This window comes from Mchenga conophoros, linkage group LG16 (assembly GCF_057382185.1).
Source record: "Mchenga conophoros isolate Kocher_MC1m ecotype Shallow Benthic linkage group LG16, M_conophoros_male_GT1.1, whole genome shotgun sequence".
Taxonomy (NCBI): domain Eukaryota; kingdom Metazoa; phylum Chordata; class Actinopteri; order Cichliformes; family Cichlidae; genus Mchenga; species Mchenga conophoros.
Genome location: NC_140541.1, coordinates 25,264,332 through 25,285,778, shown reverse-complemented (window position 1 = coordinate 25,285,778; position 21,447 = coordinate 25,264,332). Strand labels below are relative to the sequence as shown.

Here is a 21,447-nt window from a genome sequence, read left to right as displayed (position 1 = left end):
TATATAATACATTACTGTATGTTGTTGCTCACAGAAAATCAACAAGGCAATCTTGGAGGCTTGTTTCCATGACTGGGAAAAGTTTTTTCATCCATAGTTAATAAATTTAAGTTATTATCTCAAATTTGAGAATAACTTTAAAATTAAAGTTATTTTGTCAGACGTTCGCTTTGGTAACCCAAAATTTTGACTTATGGATCAAATTTCTTTTTCAGTGGCAGAAGCAAGCTTCCATGCAGTTACAAAACTGCAATGCTGGAAAAACTTTCACACTCTCCACATGCTCTCACTTATAGCAAACACATGTTCAATCCTAAGTTCCTTAGCTGGTTAAATGCACATGCTGATGACAGCTTCAGCAGCTGCAACCAGGCTGCCACAGCTGAGAGCAAGCTGCAAAATCATTCAACAGTCACGCTATATGTTCTTCAGGAAATGCTGTCTATAAAAAAACCAGACAGTGAAAGGAATTCTTTTCTTTTTTTTGTACTGAGCAGGATTTTTGTTTTTGGTTCAGAAACAACGGCTGACTCTTTGGGCTCACAAACAGCTCTTTGTGTTGTTTACAGCAAGCTCTGGTTGGCCCTAATATCCAGATGCTGCAGCAGAATTTTGATTATCCTGTACAAACTATTTTTAGTTTACTGTTCTTAGCACACCTTGGTTGTAACCAGTCATTATCATTGCTTTGCTATTAGCTTGAATCAATTTGGCGTTTCTCCTTTAACATCAGGTATCAGCAAGACATTTTCTTACAGAAGACTGACGCTCACTGGATGGTTTTTGAAACGTATCTAGATGTAGTTGGTCTCATGTGATTGGCCGATTAATTATGATTATACATAGTCAATGATCGGTTCAAAATGTGTACCTAATAAAGTGTCTGTAATCGCCTTTTACCATTAATCAGGCAGATTAACTCAACTACCGGTAACTGTTTTATGTAATTTAGAGTCAACTTTGTTTGTTTTTTTTATTCTTAAAACACAAACTAGCGTTTTAAGTTCCATCAGTACTTTTGTTTAAGTACTGGTGGGCTACGTTTGTAAACTATTAGTAATTATAAAGAAAACTTGTGTATGAACTGAATAAATAGTGTAATCTGTCATGTAAATGTCTGCAGTGATATATGCACGTTGCTGAAACGCGGTGAAAGCAGTTTGAAAGGAAAGATCGGCTAATTTACAACCTTTGGTCTTTGAACGCCACTCGCTGAAGCATTCATGACGCTCTTGGGCTTCCGTAGAAATGTCAGCGTAATCACATGTTACCCTAAGGTTGGCTCAGCTTTTTGTCAGTTCCTTTTATGGTAAGTCGTTTACTATTTTCCCAGTAGTTCATTGTAACTTTTAGTAGTTGTAATGTCCTTAAAGTCCCGTTTAAGGAAGTGGACAGAGTCGGTGTTTTAAATAGATTGTGGCTGAACGTGTCGTTCAAAGAGCACACACTTATGTTTACATTAGCAAAATTGGGTTAGCCTTGTAGATCAAAACTGTCACTATAAATATAGGCTTGAGGTTGTTGCCAGCTGCTCTTATGATTCGTGCAGGAGAGTAAGTGTTAATGATCTGGTTCAGTTAACTGTCGTGGATCTGCCCCAGCCAAACACTATTTTAGGGGATCGCCAGCTACAGCTTATAGCAGGTTTCTCTTTCTTTCCATTACAGATGAGATAAACCAACCAGCAAACGATGACTACCCGCAAAGATTGTCGCTCCATCTTTGATTTGTGCTTGAATGATGAGGCTTTTGGATTGAGAGAGGTGAACCCCGTCCTAAAGGAGGGTGTAATTATTGACCTCGCCTCAGATTGTATGTATGGAACACATATGATGTTGTGGGGAAAAAGATGCCCAGTTTATTCAGTCGTTGAATAAATGTCTTTCCTCACACAGGTGTGGAAAATAGAAGTGCTGAAGATGACAGGCGAGAAGGCGAGTCCAGCCTGGTTAAAGAGGTGTCTGAGAAGATGGTCTGCTCAGCCTGCAGATGTCCCTTTATTAACCGCGAGGAGCAGGTAACCACGCAGTACTCTACAATCTGTTCATGCATTGAGAACCGGTGCCTGAACATGCACTTTGTGTTGCAGAGGGAGCACTACAAGCTTGACTGGCATCGGTTCAACTTGAGACAAAAGATGGCCATGTTGCCGCCCCTCACAGCGGAGGAGTTTGAGAGGAAGACGGGTGCAGGTGAGGAAACTGGAGTAATACACATCTAAGATGGAGTTTAACTAGGAAAAAAAGGTCTGAAGCAGTTGGAACAACTGACCTATTGTTGTCACTTTACAGGAGACTTATCAAGTATCTCGGGCTCAGAGTCCGATTCAGAGGACGAAGACTCGGACAGCGATGCTGGAGTTAAAAGCAGAACGGTCTCTGACAAAGACATGGAGAGCTCAGGTGAAACTCCTTTAACAGCTGGTCGGCTCTCCAGCAAGTTGGTTTTCCAGAACTCAGTGGGAGATTATCTGTTAGTCTACCGCTGCATACTTAAGGGAAAGGTGAGGATCAGTCCAATGAAATCTATAATCTGTTAAAAAAACAAAAAAACCACTTTAGATTTATATAATTTAATATTTTGTCATTTTTCCTGAAAAGTTTCAGTTGGATGACGAACACGATGCAGGATCCTCTCTGAAAGCTATAACAAAGAAGACTACGTGGGTCATTCTCATGACTGGTGGAGGTCATTTTGCTGGTGTTGTATTTGAAGGGTAATTTTTTATTTCCCTGCTTTGTATGCTTTCATATTACACATTATGGCTGAAATTTAAAGCACAACAACACAGCCGATTCACAGAGATGTGAAGCGTCCAGCACAATGTATTTTATGTTCCAGAAAACAAGTCCTTCTGCACAAGACCTTCCACCGATACACAGTGCGAGCAAAACGAGGCACTGCCCAGGGACTCAGAGATTCTCAGAACCGCAGTCACGCACCAAAATCTGCAGGAGCTGCACTGCGACGACACAATGAGGCGGCGCTAGTCAAGGTCATACTGCGCTCCATCAGATCGCCTTTTGAGTGAAAGCCATGCCTTATCTGTTCTTCTTCATAAAGTTTGGTTGATGTTTTTCAAACAGTGGCTATAAAAGCTCAAGATTCCTTTGGCTGATTCATTAGTTTTTCTCCTCCAAGAATAGATCATGTACTTTTGTGAGGTTGCGGTAGTGTAGCCATGGAGCCAAGTATTTCGTTTTGGCTATGTGGTTAAATTCTCTGCCTCACTCATAGGATGACGTAGTATTCTTTTTTTATTTATTTTTTGTTAACCTGGATTTTTATTTAAATTTTTTTAACTTTTTGCAGGACATTCAGGACCTTCTTGTAACCTGGGCCGAACACTTGAAAGGGGCCTCTAAAATATTCATACGAGCTCCCAGCTACAACAAAACTATCTTTTTTGGTGGTCGAGGAGGTCCCCTTGATAAAAAAGATCCCAGGATCTGCACAATCCCCTTTGCAACACGCAGGGCAACTTTTCGAGAGGTACAGAGGGTACATGAGGTCCTTTCTACTGTTCATGTGTATGGTAAGAAGCACGAAGTGCTTGAAATAATAACATGTCTCCTGCACATGTTTATGCAGCTTAGGTATATTTATCGCACAATCAGTAATATCTTTTTTTCAGGGAAAGACACAGACATTTCTGCAGTCTTCAGTCCAACTAAAAAGCTGTGGAAAAAAGCTGTTAAACCCACAGCAGAACTAAACACAGATCAAGAGAAAGGTAGGTTTAAGATGTTTAAACATGGTCTGTAAGCTCTCTGTTGACCTCGGTGGATAAACTATAGCATCAAATAATAATGTTAAACTTAGTAAACCTGACTGCAAATTTATTGCTTGCATCAGCTGAAGAAAACCGCGAAAGCACTGATGAAGAAGAGTGTGGGGAGATCCAACTGGAGATGGTGGAAATGACATTAGGAACACTGGACCTCAGGGAGTGTGAAATCCATCCCTCCAGGCACAAAAGGAGGAGGAGACGAAAGAAGGAGGAAGCTAAAATTCCAATTGAAGGTAGATCTGATCAACTATCTCATCGCAGGTGGAATCCAAGGCATGCTAGTTTATTACTCAATTGTTCTGCAAAATTTATGAAATACCAGATTCATTTGGGACCAATCCAAAGAGCATAGAAGCAGAAGGTAAAGAAGAGGAACTGCCAGAGGCTACACCAGTAGAAGATCTCCCTCAAGAAGTGCAGTCAAAGAGCAAGAGGAAAAGGAAGGTACAGAGCAAGAAACAAGTGGATGGTGAGTAGGGGTTTAAATCTATATTTTTCCACTTGTTTCTCAGTCTTGCAAAAGCTGTGTAATGCATTGTTTTCAAGTGTGAAAACTCAACATTAAGCTTTCTTTCTTTATAGATGTTGTTGAAGAGTCATGTGAGTATAGCCTCAGGGATGCACTCTTTACTGCCTGCAAGGTTGGGGATGTGGAAGCTCTGCGCACACTCCTCCAGCTCCCTGTGGAAAAGTCAGAGGGTCAAGAGCATTTGGAGAGCAAACTTTCTGATGCCTCAAGTCCTCATACTCTCCTCAATAAACCCATTGATGCTTCAGGGTTCACATTACTGCATGTTGCCACAGCTGCTGCACAAAAGGCAGCGATCGGCCTCCTCCTAGATGAAGGAGCAGACCCCTCCTGCAGGTATCAAGAATATTATCGTCAAGCGTTGTAAAAGTGTGATTGTGTAGCAGCTGAAGTGAACACAGTGAAACCTTGCCCAGGTTTAATTACCATCTCTACATTATTCCTTTACAGGGATAATAAAGGGCAGACACCGTACATCGTCGCCCCTGACAAAGACACAAGAAACGTCTTTCGGAAATATATGGGGGATAATCCCGACAAATACGACTACAGCAAGGCCCAGGTAAGGTTAAACTCGTGCACCTTTGAACATGTATTGCATTAAACGGAAGCTGGTAATTTGACTAAGTGTCTTACTCCTGTGCAATTAAAGATCCCTGGGCCGCTGACGGCAGAGATTGAACTGAAAAAGATGGAAAAGAAAAAGGCCCAGAAGGCCCAGAAAAAACAGCGAGAAAAAGAGCAGAAAGAGGAAAAGAGGAAACAAGAGCTGGAGGCAGAGGAAAAGAAGCAGTTTGTATCTCTGACTGATCGTGAAAAGGTAGGTTACTGCTAAAGGTCTGCAGCTGATTCCTTGTAAGAGGCTGTTTTTTGGAAATGTTCATATTTGGCTTATTGATTATAGAGAGCTCTGGCAGCAGAGAAGAGATTTGCAGCGCAGGTTGCTGCAACAGGAGCCAGCATCTCTAATATCAAGTACGTCTCTCAAGAGCCATCCTCTCGCTGAGCTAATGCATAATGTAATAGCAAGTTATTTAAAAGCTGCACTGAAATACGGTGTGACTCTTCTGTGGGTTTGTCTTTGTCAACAGGAGGTGCTGGCTGTGTGGGGAGTCTCTGCTTGGGAAGATCCCTTTTCAGTACCTGGATTATTCATTTTGTACTCCCCGCTGTGTTCAAATGCATCGGAAAGCAAATGCTCCTCCAGGAAAGACCTAGTGTCCATCTAGGAACTATTTTACTTGGAGAGGAGTCTACCTCATTAAAAGTACTGGTTAATTTGGCTTTTTTTAGGCTTTGACTTGCCTTAATTTTATTGTGGCAGGTGATTTTAGACACTCGGATACATATACTGTATGTAATAAAATCAATGTACAATTTATTTACAGCATCTGTAATCGGGCAAAAAGAAAAGCAATAATTAAAAACAACAGTCAGCATATATTTCTTTTGCACAGGCTTGGTGAATATTGTAACAGCAAGTAATTGAGTGTTTAGTGTTTCTGTGTCAAAAATTAAAACTGCTGACATCAGATTGTCTCATATGCCATAGAAATACTGTTGTGTAGCAGCTCCTTCAGGTGAGATCATTTGTTCAGAGTACTATTGTGCTTCAGTTAGACTGATAATTATTTTTAGAGCTGCAATGTGAAGAAAATGTAATACTTCAAAATTCAGTGGGCTCCGTCAAAGCTTTTTAGGCGTGATGTTGAGCTGAGGTCGGTCCATAAAAAGAATCCTCGAGTGTCCTGGAGCTCCTTCCAGCTCCAGCACCGTGATGTTGTTGGGCAGGGTGGTGCTAAGCAGGGGTCCGGGGACATAGACAGTCTGCTGAGGCCCTCTGGCTGGCCAGTATCGTCCCAGGTTCACACCATTAATCCAAACCTGACCCTGATGAAGGAAAAAGAAACATCCAGAAGAATACAGTTATTTTATTCCTTGCTAGAAACGTGGGGTAAATAAACAAAAGAATAAAGTCTGCCAGGTCCAGAATGTCCCCAAATATAGTCAGCATTACCTTAGTCCATTCATTGAGCTTGAGGAAAGTGTCCCATGCTAAGCCGTTGGGCTGCAAAGTCCCCATGTAGAAGGTTGGTCCACGTGTAGGTTCTCTCCGAGGAGCAGGGTCAGACTTTCGGCTGTTGCCGTGAGGCCATCCACCAGTAACGGCTCCGTCAATGTCCAAAGGGTAAATCTTCCAGTCAGTCAGAACATCTTTACCCAGGATCAAGTTGCTCAACAGGCCCTGAAATTCACACAATATTTACCATTTAAAACCCGTAGTCCATGGTTTTACTTGCTGCAACTTCCAAACAGCTGCAGGGAAATGTATGTTTTTAAATGCTTGTACTCTGCTTGCTTGCTCTATTAATTGCCTTGCCTTGTAGTCATTGATCTTGCTGCCAAAGTTAACCCTGCCCATGTTCTCTACGAGGATGTCCAGTGTGTCCCCCTGCTGTCCTGTGACATTCATCACCAGCACAGTGTCTCTCTCTAACAGGCCCTGGAAAACCTGTTCAAACGGTTGTATGTTTCCAAAAGCGTGAACGGATACAACATCATTTATATTTGAAACTTCACAATTTGACGCAGACAAACAAGCTCAGATTTAACCTACAACGTTTTTCCCCTGACGAGGACATCAACAAAAGTTCACAGTCAGGCCTTACCCCATTGACGGACACATATGCACGGTCATGAACCCCATTCAGTGGAGAGATAAGTGGTGTGGGCTCTGAGAGGTTGTGCGGCAGTGTGGTCCGATATAGCACGTATCCATAGTACTGAACACAATAGACAACACAGGTTGCAGACACAACAGTCTAGAAGTTCTCCATGGTTCAAGAGTTACAGTGTTTCTACAATAATGCTCTCCCCACTGTTTCCCTCAGACACCCCATACCTGTTTCACCTCTTCAAACGTAATAGGATACTGAGATTTGATTGGTCCCAGAGGTGAAAGGGTGTTCAACAGGCCACTAATGTCCCCAACCTGTTAAAGTGACACTTTTTTGAGTTTTGAACATTTTTAAAAATATTTCTTGACATTGGGATTAATTTCCTGAACTGATCCTACCTTTTGCAGGGTCACAAAGCCATAGACAAACTTGGGAGTTGCTGGTGGCATGGGGCCAGAGGGAATCTCTCTAAACTGATGGGAAATGGTGATGAATTAATCATGCATTAATCAGGACATCAGCCTTAGCAGGTGGCTGTTCAATCAGTTCTACCTGCTTTATGACATCTCTAATAGCCAAGAGCTTCTCTGTGGGGTCTCCTGCCTCAGTCAGCGGGGCGTCGTAATCATAACTTGTGACTACTGAGCGAAACCTGGTGTCATGATCAGCACCTTAGTGAGAACAACAGAGCGTTACTAGAGATCACTAAACTGCAAACTGAGCTTTTATCTGCCTCTAAAACATGAAAACTGTGATATAATCTGGCACTGAGACAATGAATGAATGAATACTGAGATTCTGTCAATGAGTTACCATTCCAGTAGCCAAAGTTTGTTCCTCCTTCAAACATGTACCTGAGAAGAAAGAGACGTAGAGTGTAATATCAGAGGAAATTAGCAGTGGTGTCTTAAAGGATGAGGTTGCTGGCTTTTATTTAATCCAAATTAAAGGATCCCAACGATCATTACATTGATTGCAGTGGCACTGTGATGTCCTTTTAGCCAAATTTACCTAGCTTATCCGAAAACTATAAGAAAACATAATCCGTCCATTTTCTTAACCGCTTATCCCCACAGGGTCACAGTGAGGTTGTACACCGATGCCCATTTTAGAATAAAACAGGTGGCAGTAAAAGTATCTACCTCTCCTTATGTCTGTTAATCTGTCAGCTTAATCCAGTTCAAACATTTCAAAAAAGAAGGCCTGTCATGCCACACCGTGTTAAAGATTCTAATGTGTGATCAGTGTAACACTTTTGAGCCAAAGGCTAGTCTTGGCTCTGTATGATATGAGTGGGAATCCCTCCATCAGGCACAGCTCTGGCTGTGATCACAGATTTCCCACCTACCTCCTGTTTCAGTAAATTCAAGTAAATAAGGAATATTTTGAACTCTGGATCATGCAAAGGTTCTCTAGTATGGTATAAGGACAAAGGCATGAAGTAGGAAATGAGTAGCTGTAAATGGACAGTGGCCTTTCGCTGTAATTTAAAAGAGAGGTATGAAAATCCGCATCTTCAGTTGGATTCAAACATGACTCATGCCACTGATACTGCAGGTAAGCTCATAAGCTGGGAAAATAAACCAGTTGTTGTGGTTGTTGGATCAGGCTTTTACATTAGTATACTAACACAGTTTTATTATTTGAATGTGTTTCTACAGAGAGGAAGATTTGGGGGTTTGTGGAGACATACATGTTGACGTTGGCCCCCATGGTTAGCATTTCTCCTAGCACTCTGCTGACCTTCTGAGCATCAACCACAGCATGCTGATCTCCCCAGTGATCCAACCAGCCAGTGTAAAACTCTGAGTTCACCTGCAACGTAATTTAAAACAGTTTTATCACATATACCTGTGAAATCATACGAACGAGTTACAAATTCATTTTTACTTGTGAAAGAGGTTTTAACTATAGTACATTATTGACATAATAGCAGGTGGTGGAAGTGCTGCACATGATTGCATTGCATTCAAATATTGTGTCCACCTCACTGTGCCTTTCTTTTCTCTAACTGCTTTGACTCCACCCCTGCTGGTCATGTAAGATAGCTGTCCTACCTGAGCCTATTATGAGGTTTGTCTTTGTATGAAAGGGGACAAAGACAATTAAAAAGAAAGTTGTTAAAGGGGAAGTCGTCCAGAACGAGACACACCTAAAAAAGATTTGTTTTAGAAGGTGATGGAGAAACACCCTGAAAGATTCATAAGGATTATTTTGAACTGTGAATCATGCAAAGCTACTCTAAGTGTATCCAGGAAGAAAGGTAAAGAGCTCAGCTTTTCCGTTTTAAATCATTTCTATATCAATCAATAAATTAAAAGTAACTGATTAGTAATGCACCACCACCCACTGTAAACATCAGCAGAATTTTTTTCTGCAGCTTTTTTAATTGAATGTCATTAGAATACACAAGTGTACATAATAAAATGGCCAGTGAGTGTGTATTGTGTATATTCAGCCCCTGCTTCTTAGGATTATGTTTAGTGAATAGATATGTAACGAACCAGGGGTCCTCGAGGTTCAAATCGTCGTTGCCGGGCGAAGGCTTCAGTGATGTTGGTGTCTGAGAAAAGAACATGTAGAAATAACAACGATCTCTAAAAGAACAAGAAGATGATGTTTTATCTTTGGACACCGTCACACAATACCAACCTGTCCCAAAGTCTATTGTGGCATATAATCCTTCCAGAGTCCCACATATCATTTCCTTGTTTGTGTTTCCATCAGTGGTGAACAGGATGACGTCCTCGCCCAGAAAGAAGCGGAAGAGAGTGCGCAGGTGACGCATGTAGTTGTAGTCACAGCTGTAGTAACTCCCATATTCATTCTCAACCTGCATTTAAGATTGCATATTTTCAAATCCAATAATAATACACTAACTCTTAAAAAGCTTTATAGCGACCCACTTAGAACTCTACCTGGACAGTAATGATGTTTCCCCCGTTAACATAGAGCCAAGGTTTCACTTTGGGGAGGAGAACAGCAAGCCAGTTGCTGACTGCCTGCAGGTAATCTGGGAGAAAACAGATAATGTTCATAAAGCAATACATTTCAAAAAGGGTCATAGGTGCATGTTTTACCTGTGTCTGCAGAGCGCAGTATGATGTTTGGCTTTTGAAGTAACCAGGCAGGCAGTCCACCCTGCAAGAGAAAATTAGAAGAGAATGAAGGCAGAAACGTGGGCAATCATGTGATTAGCCAGCCTCTTTTATCTCACCACAGGGATTTGGAGAGCAGTGTAAAAAAATACCTCCACACATTTTAACTTTGTATTTTTAATATATGAAATATGGCATAAATGTGTGCATCCTACTACAGTTATAGTAATATATACCACCAGCCACTTCATTAGGTGAACCTGCTCAACTGCTCATTAACACAAATATCTAATCAGCCAATCACACAGCAGCAACACAATGCATTTAGCCACGTAGACACGGAGAAAATGTCCTACTGAAAACCAGACTGGTCACCAGAATGGGAAAGAAAGGTGATTTAAGTGACTTTGAACGTGGCGTAGTTGTTGGTGCCAGATCGGTTGATGTACTCTGATTTTACAACATAATCATGACTACAGTTTACCTGTAAGCCGCAGTTCTCTGGCCCATCAGAATGACCAGAGTGCTTCAAGCTTATAGGAAGACAAAAGTAACTCAAATAACCACTTGTTACAACCAAGGTATGCAAAGAGCATCTGTGAACATGTAAAACAGATTCACAGATTAAGCAGTTGGGCATGTAAAGACCACACGGGTGCCACTCCTGTCAGCTAAGAACAGGAAACTGAGGCTACAATAAGCAGATTGTTCAAAACTGGAAAACAGAACATTGGATAAATGTCGCCTGGTCTAATGAGTACTGATTTCTGCTGGATGGTAGGCTCTAAACTTGGTTTAAGTAAAATAAATGCTTGTATCCATGCTGCCTTGTATCAACAGGTCAGAATGCTGCTGGTGGTTTAATAGGGTGGCGTTGAGTTCACTGTACTCAAATGTTCTCCACAATCACCAGACTTCAATATCTCAATCCAACAAAGCACCTTTGGGATGTGGATGTTATGACCTCTGTTCTCACCATTTCCCATTCAGCACAGATGTACGGTCCAGGACGCAGGATGACCAGCAGACCCGTCTGGTTGGCCAGATCCAAAAAATGCTCCAGATCTCTGTCTCCTGTGAAGTTTTGAACTCCCTGTACCGTTTCATGGAAGTTCCAGGGCACATATCTGTGTATACAGACATGGTAAATGTACAATGTTTATAAAGGCCAACAAACAATCCAGTTGAAAAACATTTATATTTAAATGTTTGCGATGGGGTCGGCTTACACTTGGATGGCATTCAGTCCAGTCATGTACATCTTCGCGAGTCGGTCCTTCCAGTAGTACCGTGGGATTCTGGAGTAGTGGATACTCCCTGAGATGTACTGAAAAGGCTTCCCATCTTTCAGGAAACAGTTTCTTTTGTAGTCTATAGAGAAAGATCTCTCTCCAGAGGCCTGCAATATAGTCACGGTAACTGCTATGAGAGTCAAAGTGCTGATAATCTGTCTATAACTTCCACTGCATATTTCTCAGGACTGAACTTGGGTAGCAGCTTGGGCAGTTATTAATGATGCTGCGAGAACAACTGTAGGTAAACTATGTATGTATGCACATATAAAAGGTTACAGAAATTATATATAGTTAAAGTTATATATTTTTTGCACGAACCTTTCAAGGAAGTAGAGAGAGGCAGGGGGAAAAAACGAAAGATCAGCTGACTGAACTACTGTAAAAAAAAACCTTTAGTTTCATTCTTACCAAATTTCCATTCACATCTGAACAGGCAAGAGTCAGTGCAGCGAGGAGTAAGGCAGCAGCAGCAGCCATGTCCGCTGCCTACCTGTGACGGTTAAACCTAAAACATCTATAACAGCTATAGATGCAAACATATACAGTCTTCTTTCACCTCACTCCAAGTCTATTATTAACAGGGGGAAGCATTGAGTCAACGTCCTCCCCGCTTCAGTAGCACTACCACGTGATTTTTATTTAGTCATCAGCTGGGTCCTAAAGTCTGTCGATTCGCCTCAAAACCTGTTCTGGCAGGCCCCTTTTTGTCATCACCGTTATCAGTGAGACCTAGTAGTTATTATTTTTCTCATAAATAGAGACATTTAATATACTATAAATATCTCAATGCTTAAATTATAAATGAAATAAAAATAAACAAGATTAAATCTTGATCCAAATATGTCAAGCACACTTGGAAGTTAAAAACAGAGGCGAAAATTCAATGTGGTTATAGATTTTAAATTATAAAATTTAAATAACAGTAGCTAAGTAACATAACTTTACTGCATTCCTGTGTGTATACCTGTCTATTGTTGGGGTTATTTACACATGTGAACATACAAAAAACACAAAAACGACAAAATAGAAGTATGTAAGTCTGTAACTGTGCAGGCTAAGTGGGAATCCTGCCACCAAAGCCACCCTATGACGCCTTGCTTTTAACAACATGCTGTCATACTATGTATTATGTAGGCTGAGAACAATTCCCTTTGTGTTTTGCATGGCAAAATAACAAAGCAGCCAGTTCAGGAACGGGTAGCTTTATTATAGCTTTAGGACCCCACTCCTAAAGCTATAAGCTCTGTGTCCTTGTGTCTTTTCACTGGGTATGAATGATAACTGCATGTCAACCAGTACTAACATCTACATCAGTGGAATTATCTTTTTTTTTCTTCTTTAAAAAAATAAATAAATAACAAAAAAAAATCAACCTTTTAATTTCCTCTGGAAAATTTCTCAGGCACGATGTTGGTGCTACAATAATAACTTATCAGGAGCTATCTGATAGGAAATATACCCGTGTTATAACTTTATGTTCCTTTAAGGACACTAGATGGCGCTGCAATATATGAAGAGCTGCAACTGACGTCTTATCTGGTTAACATAGTTTCACAGGGACATTACTGAACACTAATGATATTAAGGTAGATTACAGATGATTACAGTTTACCTTCAGACTAAAAGAATCCATTAGTACTGATCCTTGCGTACTCAAACTACTGTAGTAAAACACATGAAGCCCTGTGCCTGTACCATTTACATACACTGTAACACATTAGTAGCCATTCTGGTGTGTTTTGCATGCATTTAATTAAATTGTATACACTCTTTTTTTCCTATGAGGCTGTTGTGTCCTTCCTAGTGTTTCGTTACACTCATAGAAAAGTCAAAGTTGCTTCCAGGCTACTTTTTCTGCCCGTGTGCACTCCATTATGGTTAGAAAGAGCTCTTAAGTGGCTGATGGACTGATGTGTGATGGGAACAGCAGTTTATCTCCATGTGACATGTATACACTAATCCTGGCAATTTCAGTTAATAGATCCTACATCTGCCTGCAGGCCCATCACTGCACTTGTAGGGTTATATAGATTCACTTCTCCACATGCTTTTACTCTTTTTGTCAGTTCTATCTACTTTACAGTAATGACAGCCTAAACACGGATGTCATTTCCTGCCTCTTCTTTCATTAGTGTCAATTCTGAGAAAATTGAAAAGGGGGCCATCACAATTGCTAATGGCAGCTGATCTCAGCTACAGATAGGACTCTGTGGCTCATTAGCCCACTGTCAGATGCTGTCGATTGCCCTGGGAATGAACGGAAGAATGACGTGCATGGGCTTATAATTTGGTTATGAGCATGGTAGTGCCTGAGGAAAGCCTGTCAGCATCCCATCTTTGCACCCCCCCTCTCTTGTGGAAAATTGATGTTCAAACCATAAAAAAATTCCCAGCAAACTAATGCACTCCGGGCCATACCAATTACTGAGGTGTTGAAGCACAATTGTAAGCCTAAAAGATGGGATTTAGAATAACACAAACACTAGAGAAACTGCTTAACTCACAAGATCATCTTGCAGTGAACTGGAGTCCACTTTTTAATTACTGTGCAAGTTAAAGGTGCAGTCCAGACTACCCTACAATTATTAGGCAGGCCTGTCCCTGGTGTGATGGGAGATACAGAAAAAAAACCTCACTCGCTCTAGGGCTGGGCGTCATCTCAATGAAGTCATCTCCCCAGAGTCTGTAATTAGATTGAACCATCCCCTCTGTCACTACCCACTACCCCCAGAATAAACCCTCTTTGTTGTTTCTGGTGGAAGCAGGTGTCTTCAGATCCCCACCGCCCCTGAAATGACACCTCCAAAAAATCCACTTCAGTCTATTTGGAATAGTTGATGTTAGGAACTCCATCAGCTTTACATGAACTGGGGTAATCTTGGCTTTTGCTTGGAATTAATTAATGTGATGGGGCCATAAAACATGTCAGTGAGTTGCATTTATGGGAGGTGGGGAAGCTTTCAAAATAAAACGCCATTAGTATTTTGTATCAAGCAATCATTTTCATACAAAGTGCAACAAAAACAAAAATGTCAGTTATATCAATGCACAGTTTGCCCATCCGTGGCCTTATTTTAAGAATTATTACTATTATTATTTGAAGTAAGACTGACAACATCAGGTGTCAAATCCTTTGCCACAGCTCCCCTGTGTGACCTTATGCCCACTGTCTGATTTACTAAAAACCATTTCTCAGTTAAAGTCATCATCTGCTCAACTTTATATCTTACACATCTTAAACAGAAACACCTTTACCAGTGATTTAAACATGTGATATTTCATATCTTAAAGAGACCTGGTATAAAACCTGAATGGTTTAAATAACTAAGTAGCATATTCTTAGTTTTCAGTTTCAAGATTGTAGTGTAGTTTATGTTTAAGTTTATCCTGCCTTCCAGGTGTTTCCTCATATCCTTTCCCTCTATATATTGTATCAACTCAAGACCAAAATACAGCTGTGTACATTAAGATCATCAACAACCTCCCATCCCCTGGACCCCTCACATTCCAACACAGTGCCATATAGGCAAGAGGAAACACCTCAGCATACATATATAGTAAATGTATAAAATTACAAGATAAACTGAAAATTTAATTATAGAAAATTAATAATAAATATAAATAAATTTAACATAAAATTGTAGAAAGAACCACTGACCAGAAGTCAAGGTTAGTGGTTACCTGTTCCTTACAATATAAAGCGTCTTGAGGCAACTGTTGTGATAAAAATAAATAAATAAAACTGAATTTAAATACCAGAGAACAGTGTTAGACATGGTATTGTCATGAATCGCTGTGCGGCAGGCAGGAGTTGGACCCAAAATGCAGGACTCACAGACTCGGGGAGGTGAACTCAAAACACAGCTTTATTTGCTGGTAGAACAAACATACAAAACTAGACTAAACTGGGAAACCATAAACTAAGAACACACAGGGAGATCCACACACAGCATGAGGGACGACGCGACACTGACTCAGAGAAACACAGGGTTTAAATACACTGGGAAGTAACGAGGGGAATGAGACACAGAAGGAGGGCACAGCTGGGAGAAATCAGGACTGACGAGACAAGCAAAGCAGGACGCATTCACATGAGACACGGACCATCAAAGTAAAACAGGAAGTATCACACAGAGACGCGAACTTGACACAGTGGAGACAGCAACTAAGAAATACAGAGACATAAACCATAAGGCAGAGGTCTAAGAACCAAAATACACAGGGAAATACTCAGCTGGGAACACAAGAGACTAGACTAGAGAGAGTAACAAAAAACCAACCATGAGAACATAATGCACAATGCAGAGTGACAGAAAACAAGAAACTCAAACATGCAAAGACACACAATTACACAGAACAGAGGGGACACAGAGAGACATGAAGGGCAAGGGATCAAAACTAGAAGCCATAGAATAAATCACACACAAGTACAATAATACAAAAATCACAAAGAACTAAAAACGCTGGGTCAGGAGACCCAGGACCGTGACAGGTATGGCATGTTAATGGGTATGGCAGGTATGGCATGTTGTTTAGCTCCTCTGTTTTGTTACAGTTTAACCGCAGTGTGTTTTTATTGTCTCTTCTTAAAGATAAAGAGGTAATCCATGATAAACTGAACTTTTGAACTTTTCTTTACCCGAGGTCCTCATACACAGAAGAGTATGAGTAAGGGTCTGGTCTTTTGAGATCACAGCCGTGAGATTGAATTAACTGCAATAGTTTATCAGCTAACCTGAAGATCTCACTTTTATTAGGTGATCTTTTACATGCTTCGTCTCTTCAATCTTTAACTGCTGATTTAAATATTTTATTAAATGCAGCTTCAAGCTTATGGTTATAAAGTTTGGTTATTTTGCTTACTTGTTACACACAAACTGCTAATATGACCAGTTCTGAACATATATGGTAATTCTCACTGATTAGTGATGCAACCCTTCGAGGGGGCAATCTAAGTGCTGAGCTGCCTGTGATTCATGCACAGCTGAACAAAACGAATTCCCAAGAAGTCTCTATATCAGTCCGGAGGTCAGGCTACACAGAGGAATGTACCTTGCCTGTTTTCTCAGGCTCTGAATGACCAGTGAGTCAGCGTTAGGCGCACAAACCATAATACTCTGGCATCTGAGAGAATCTGGTCCTGAGAAACAAACAACGAACAATAAAAAAGTACCATGACAAAATACCTTTGCTATGTTTGTATTTCTTTACTGATGTAACCCTGTAGTTTCTCTCTTTTTGGATCAATGAAAAAAAAAATTCTAGGATTCTTAAAGCAATTAAGTCACATATTGTGGGAGTACTGAAACACAAGGCTCTATAAACAAACAGGAAATGGACAGTGTGGGGGGGGGAGCATGGGAAGAGTGAGTTGGCTCTCATTCCTCAAACTCAGGGAAGGTATGGTATGCATTTGGGGTGCAAGTATGCTCTGAGGAATGCTTGTGGTGATATTGTGACATCCTGATGCTTGGACTTTAGCTCCAATAATAGCTGTTAGTGAGGCTTATTATGTCAAATTAATCACAGCGAGGAATGTCTTTCTGAAATTCTTTCACCCCCCTTAACTAAAAGCATACTGGCTGTCAGGCTTTAAACTTTAACACTCATTTGTATCTTTATCTTTAGCTACACAAGCAGCAGGGATCTATCCCAGCGCCACTATCAGCCATTGAGTCCATTAGATTATTTGCTTTTGCCTGATAAAATCAGGCTATCAGATTGATTTTATAAATGAGTATCTGCAAAATGAATGGCATTGCTTTCAGCCTGAGCAGGGGAAGTCTGTTTTTTTCTAATTAGCTAACATTAGCATGCTCACAAGCTAAGCTAAGATAATGATGACCCCATTAGGCATTTGCTTGCTTGGAATGAATGTTACATCCTGCATTTTTTTTTTTCCATAATTGATTTTATTGTTTAGATCAGGAGCAGATGAATTTCAATTATACAGTATTGTGCAAAAGTTTTGAGTCACCATCATTTCTTTGTATTTTGTTAGAAAAATTAGTAATAGGTTTACTGATCTACTGAAAGATGTGCAAACATACATGGAAATACAGTATATAAGGCAAAAACAGTGGTTCCACAAGTCAAACAAACTTGAAAGTCAATATTTGGTATGGCAGCCTTTATTCTTCAACACAGTCTGAACTTTGTAGGTAAACTTTCTTGTTTAAGTAGTCAGGAATAGTTCTCCAAGCCTGTTGAAGAACATTCAGCCTTTTATGCTGTTCTTTGTAAATATGATCCCAAAATGGTCAATAATGTTGAGGTGTGGGTTCTGGGGAGGTCAATCCATGATGGAAAGTGTCCCAATGTCCTTTTTTCCCTATCCAGATATGCTTTTACTGCATTGGCAGTGTGTTTGGGATCATTGTCATGCTAAAAAGTACTTTTATGTGTTCATAATTCCATCAATTTTGACAAGATCTCCAACATCGCAGGCTGAAGTGCAGTCCTAAACCACGACTGAGCCTCCACCGTGTTTTACAAATAGTTTGAGACACTCACTATTTAACCTCTGTCTCTAACTCTCTTACCTGATCTCCTTTGCACATATTGATGACATTTTGAACCAAAATTTTCAAATTTAGATTCATTTGTCCATCAGACCTGTTGCCACCGATTTTCAGTCCAGGTCTTGTGTAATTAGCATACCTTAGCCTTTACTCCCTGCTTTCTTTATTTTTGCCTTATTTTTTTTTCTTAAGGACATGACTTACAGATACTATTCACCTGTCAAGTTTCCTCAGAGTTTTTTTTAAGGACACCATATTGAGATATGCCAAATTTCCAGCTAACAGCTGTTTGGAAATTACCTTGTTGGTGTAAAACTACTATTTTATGCCTGGCAAGCTTTGTTTTACGTTAAGTTGTGAGTTATGTGTAGACACAACACTTGTTCATCCCTTGAGTTGGGTGCTGGTTTTATGCTTGATAGGTGAGTGTTTAATGACTTAACAAATAAAAAAAACACTTCTGAAAATGGTCAGGTGCACAAAAAGCGGCCAATTGCAAAAGACAAACTTTGGATAACTTTCAGAAAGCCCAGAGAACTCCAGTCTGGCTCCTTGGAAAAAGTAATGAGAGGTACTTAAACCTTTTTCAGCAGAACTGTAACTTTATAGCATTTTTTTGTTTTGATAAAACAGAAAATTGCTGATCTCCTAAAAATTTGAATAACCTTCTGTTTATGTAAAGCTTGCTATGAAAAAACCCAGAATAAAGCGATGACATTTTATTGTAACAAAATCAATTATAATAACATCAACTAAATCGTTTTCGCTTAAAGGATATTTTTGTCCCTTCATCTCTTTTATAAAACAGCAGGAGTTGCTGACATTGCTGTGAGTAATGCGTTGTGTTGGAGACCGGTCGACTCTGTGAGGTTCAAGGATCAGTTCCATAATTTGATAAAAGCTACAGCAGGATTTGTCATCGACCATATTTACACATTTAGGTGATGCTGCCTACGAGTGTGATACAATAAAGATCGAATCACCTTTGTTTGATATTGTTAGATGATCCATTTTTACTTCAATGTCTTTGCTTTCATTTGGCCATCCATCTTGGCTAAACTATCTCTGATTCAATTAATTTTACCTAACTCCCATCTTCCTGTTGCTTTGTTCCCTGGATGACCGAGACCATTCACACAGAAAAAAGAGAAAACATCATAAAAGCTTACTTTTAGGACTTTCATGTCTTTCTTCACTTAAGTTTGGTCAATTTTGGCCACTTTGCTTTTGGTTTTTGATTTGTCTTTAGGCCTAATTTTATAGTATTACTTCTCATACCAGTGCAAAGTGTCTAAGGTAAGCGTATGACTTGGTATTATCATTAGTAATATATTCAGTTTTCACTATTATATAAACTGTGCTAATTTCACAGATTTCAAACCTGCTCTTAGTTAACACAACATAGTATTTGTAGGTCAGACACCAGTGATATTTCCAGCTGACGATAACCCAGGGTTCATCGCGCTTGTTGTTTAGCTGCACTGTTTACTCATCAATTTATGGGTGGAGGTTTTTTACATAATCAAAGCAGCTCCAGTTAAGTGATTAGCCTGGTCTGGTTGTGACTAACAGCCTGTGGCTATAGAGAGGATCATCAGTCATCCCCCATCACTGGGACCTCCATCGCATGCATTCAATCCCGACTTGTCCATTATTTGACACGAAGCTACAAAAGGATCCTTCACCTGACCTGAATGACTTTGCCTGAGGTCATTCCCACTAGTGGGGGTTGGGGGGCTCATCATAGACTCTATCTCCAATTAACCTTTCAAAAACACAGTTCCTCACGTGTGATGCTTTATTTTCACAACTAACCAGATGTTTATATAACAGGGCCAATCGACAGATCTGAAATGGTCACATGACTTGGTACCTTTTAAGTGCAGCCCATGGCTTTCATGCATGAAGTATATATTGCTCTGGCCCTGTCTGATGGTGCTACTGCATGTGGTCATTTGTGTCCACTGATCTTTACTTCCGTGGACCACGCACTGTAAGAGCAGGATATGGGGACATAGCTTGTAAAGAAGAGCTGTAAAGCTTGTAAAATAAAGCACTAAACAGATGCTTAAACACTGGGTATTCTTCCTGCCTTTTATAAATTTTACATGATAAAAAAAAACCCAGAGAGAGGAGTAAACAGGCTTCTATAGATAAACATAATTTCACCATTAAAGCAAACGTTTAGTATACATTTCATAGCTCAGCTGATCATTGGCCCCTTCCTGGTATGCCTGGTGTTCCACTTGGTATGTAGGATTTTTCTATGATAAAACCTTTTTAACCGTCCAAAGACATGCAGCTTGTGGGGATAGGTTAATTGGATAATCCAAATTGCCACTAGGTGTGAATGTGTGAATGAATGTGAGTGTGAATGGTTGTCTGTCCCTGTGTGTTAGCCCTGCGACAGACTGGCGACCTGTCCAGGGTGTACCCTGCCTCTCGCCCTGTGACAGCTGGGATAGGCTCCAGCGCCCCCCGCGACCCTGAAAAGGATAAGCGGAAGCGAATGGATGGATGGAAAACTTTTTTAAATGCAGATATAAACTGTGATGAAATAATGTATCCAAATGCCTTCCTGAGGCTGACATTGAAAGCCTGAAGATTTAAAGAAAACAAATCCCCATTCCAAAAGTGTGATTTTTAGAATGAATCTTTTTTTTCTTACTGTTAACTAGAAACTTAAAGAGCTAAAAGGGAGTGTTTTGACTCTCTTTTAACTAACCAAAGTCAATTTTTTCTCTAACCTCATCTGCACCAACACCAAAGGACCAAATCAGCTGGCTGAGTCCATATCAGGGGTCAAGAACAGCAGGTCTTACCTGTCCCTTCCCCCCAGTCTGTTTGGGGATCGTGATAACCAAATGGATGTTTTGTTCTCTTTGTTCATGCAGACAGTAAGCATAGTCGGCTGTCTCAAAGAGTAATTCTTCCACTGTTGTTATGTAGTTTAAAAAGCAGTGAGTTTAATTGTGGTTTAGTGCTGCATATCCTCAGCAAGCCCCCTTTGTTAAGTTCAGAACTGCTTTTTCCTCTTTGGGACATGTACTGACCCACATTAAATGTGTGTTTAACACATCTAATAAAGGTTTTACGTCTTAGCAAACACTCGTGCTGTAGCTGTGATATTTACTGCTTTATTATTTTTATCAGGAAAGGATGCAGGTTAGGAATAATTATCCAGAAACAGGTAAAATTGCTCTGAGTCAGACAGAGAGAATCTGTTTGGTGTGCATAATGATTCACCTGGGCTGTACAGCAGAGAGTCAGGGCACCCGGTGGCCCCCATGTGTGTGTCAGGTGATTGTGAGAGGGTATAATCACCTCCAGTCAAAGTGTCTGTGAGCGGTAAACTAGCTTTGGCACAACAATGGGATTGTTCAAGTATTACTCCCTGAAAATCCTTACAGGAACGCAAAACAGTGACTGCACTGTTCTTATAAAAGCTGCTCTTAACCTTTTGATTAATAAGTACCAACTAACTAACTGACTACCAACAACAGGCTTGTATAATCTAATGCAACAGAAATGCTGAA

General features: G+C 40.3%; 2 protein-coding genes across 4 annotated transcripts; one reads left to right on the top strand and one right to left on the bottom strand.

Moving 5' to 3' along the window:
- Window positions 1–1,224: 1,224 nt before the first annotated feature.
- ankzf1 (ankyrin repeat and zinc finger peptidyl tRNA hydrolase 1) lies at window positions 1,225–5,762 on the top strand. Of its 2 annotated transcripts, none has more exons than XM_085249491.1 (16): window positions 1,225–1,309; window positions 1,668–1,812; window positions 1,896–2,017; window positions 2,090–2,192; window positions 2,292–2,503; window positions 2,601–2,716; window positions 2,842–2,995; window positions 3,313–3,535; window positions 3,635–3,733; window positions 3,856–4,023; window positions 4,113–4,259; window positions 4,373–4,655; window positions 4,770–4,881; window positions 4,972–5,139; window positions 5,224–5,294; window positions 5,411–5,762. In XM_085249491.1, exons 2-16 carry the CDS (start codon window positions 1,692–1,694, stop codon window positions 5,535–5,537), a joined length of 2,226 nt encoding a protein of 741 aa, XP_085105617.1. In that variant the 5' UTR covers window positions 1,225–1,309; window positions 1,668–1,691; the 3' UTR covers window positions 5,538–5,762. The 2 variants fall into 2 exon arrangements, with proteins under 2 accessions (XP_085105617.1, XP_085105618.1); XM_085249492.1 differs by lacking the exon at window positions 1,225–1,309 and adding an exon at window positions 1,413–1,553.
- On the bottom strand, window positions 5,594–11,985 carry glb1l (galactosidase, beta 1-like). Of its 2 annotated transcripts, none has more exons than XM_085249493.1 (16): window positions 11,799–11,985; window positions 11,325–11,494; window positions 11,072–11,222; window positions 10,078–10,138; window positions 9,916–10,010; window positions 9,650–9,830; window positions 9,502–9,560; window positions 8,691–8,812; window positions 7,811–7,851; window positions 7,550–7,668; window positions 7,396–7,470; window positions 7,222–7,311; window positions 6,989–7,102; window positions 6,700–6,831; window positions 6,337–6,564; window positions 5,594–6,209 (listed from the first exon to the last, which is right to left on the bottom strand). In XM_085249493.1, exons 1-16 carry the CDS (start codon window positions 11,865–11,867, stop codon window positions 6,006–6,008), a joined length of 1,911 nt encoding a protein of 636 aa, XP_085105619.1. In that variant the 5' UTR covers window positions 11,868–11,985; the 3' UTR covers window positions 5,594–6,005. The 2 variants fall into 2 exon arrangements, with proteins under 2 accessions (XP_085105619.1, XP_085105620.1); XM_085249494.1 differs by having other exon boundaries at window positions 11,709–11,799.
- Between the last annotated feature and the right edge of the window lie 9,462 nt (window positions 11,986–21,447).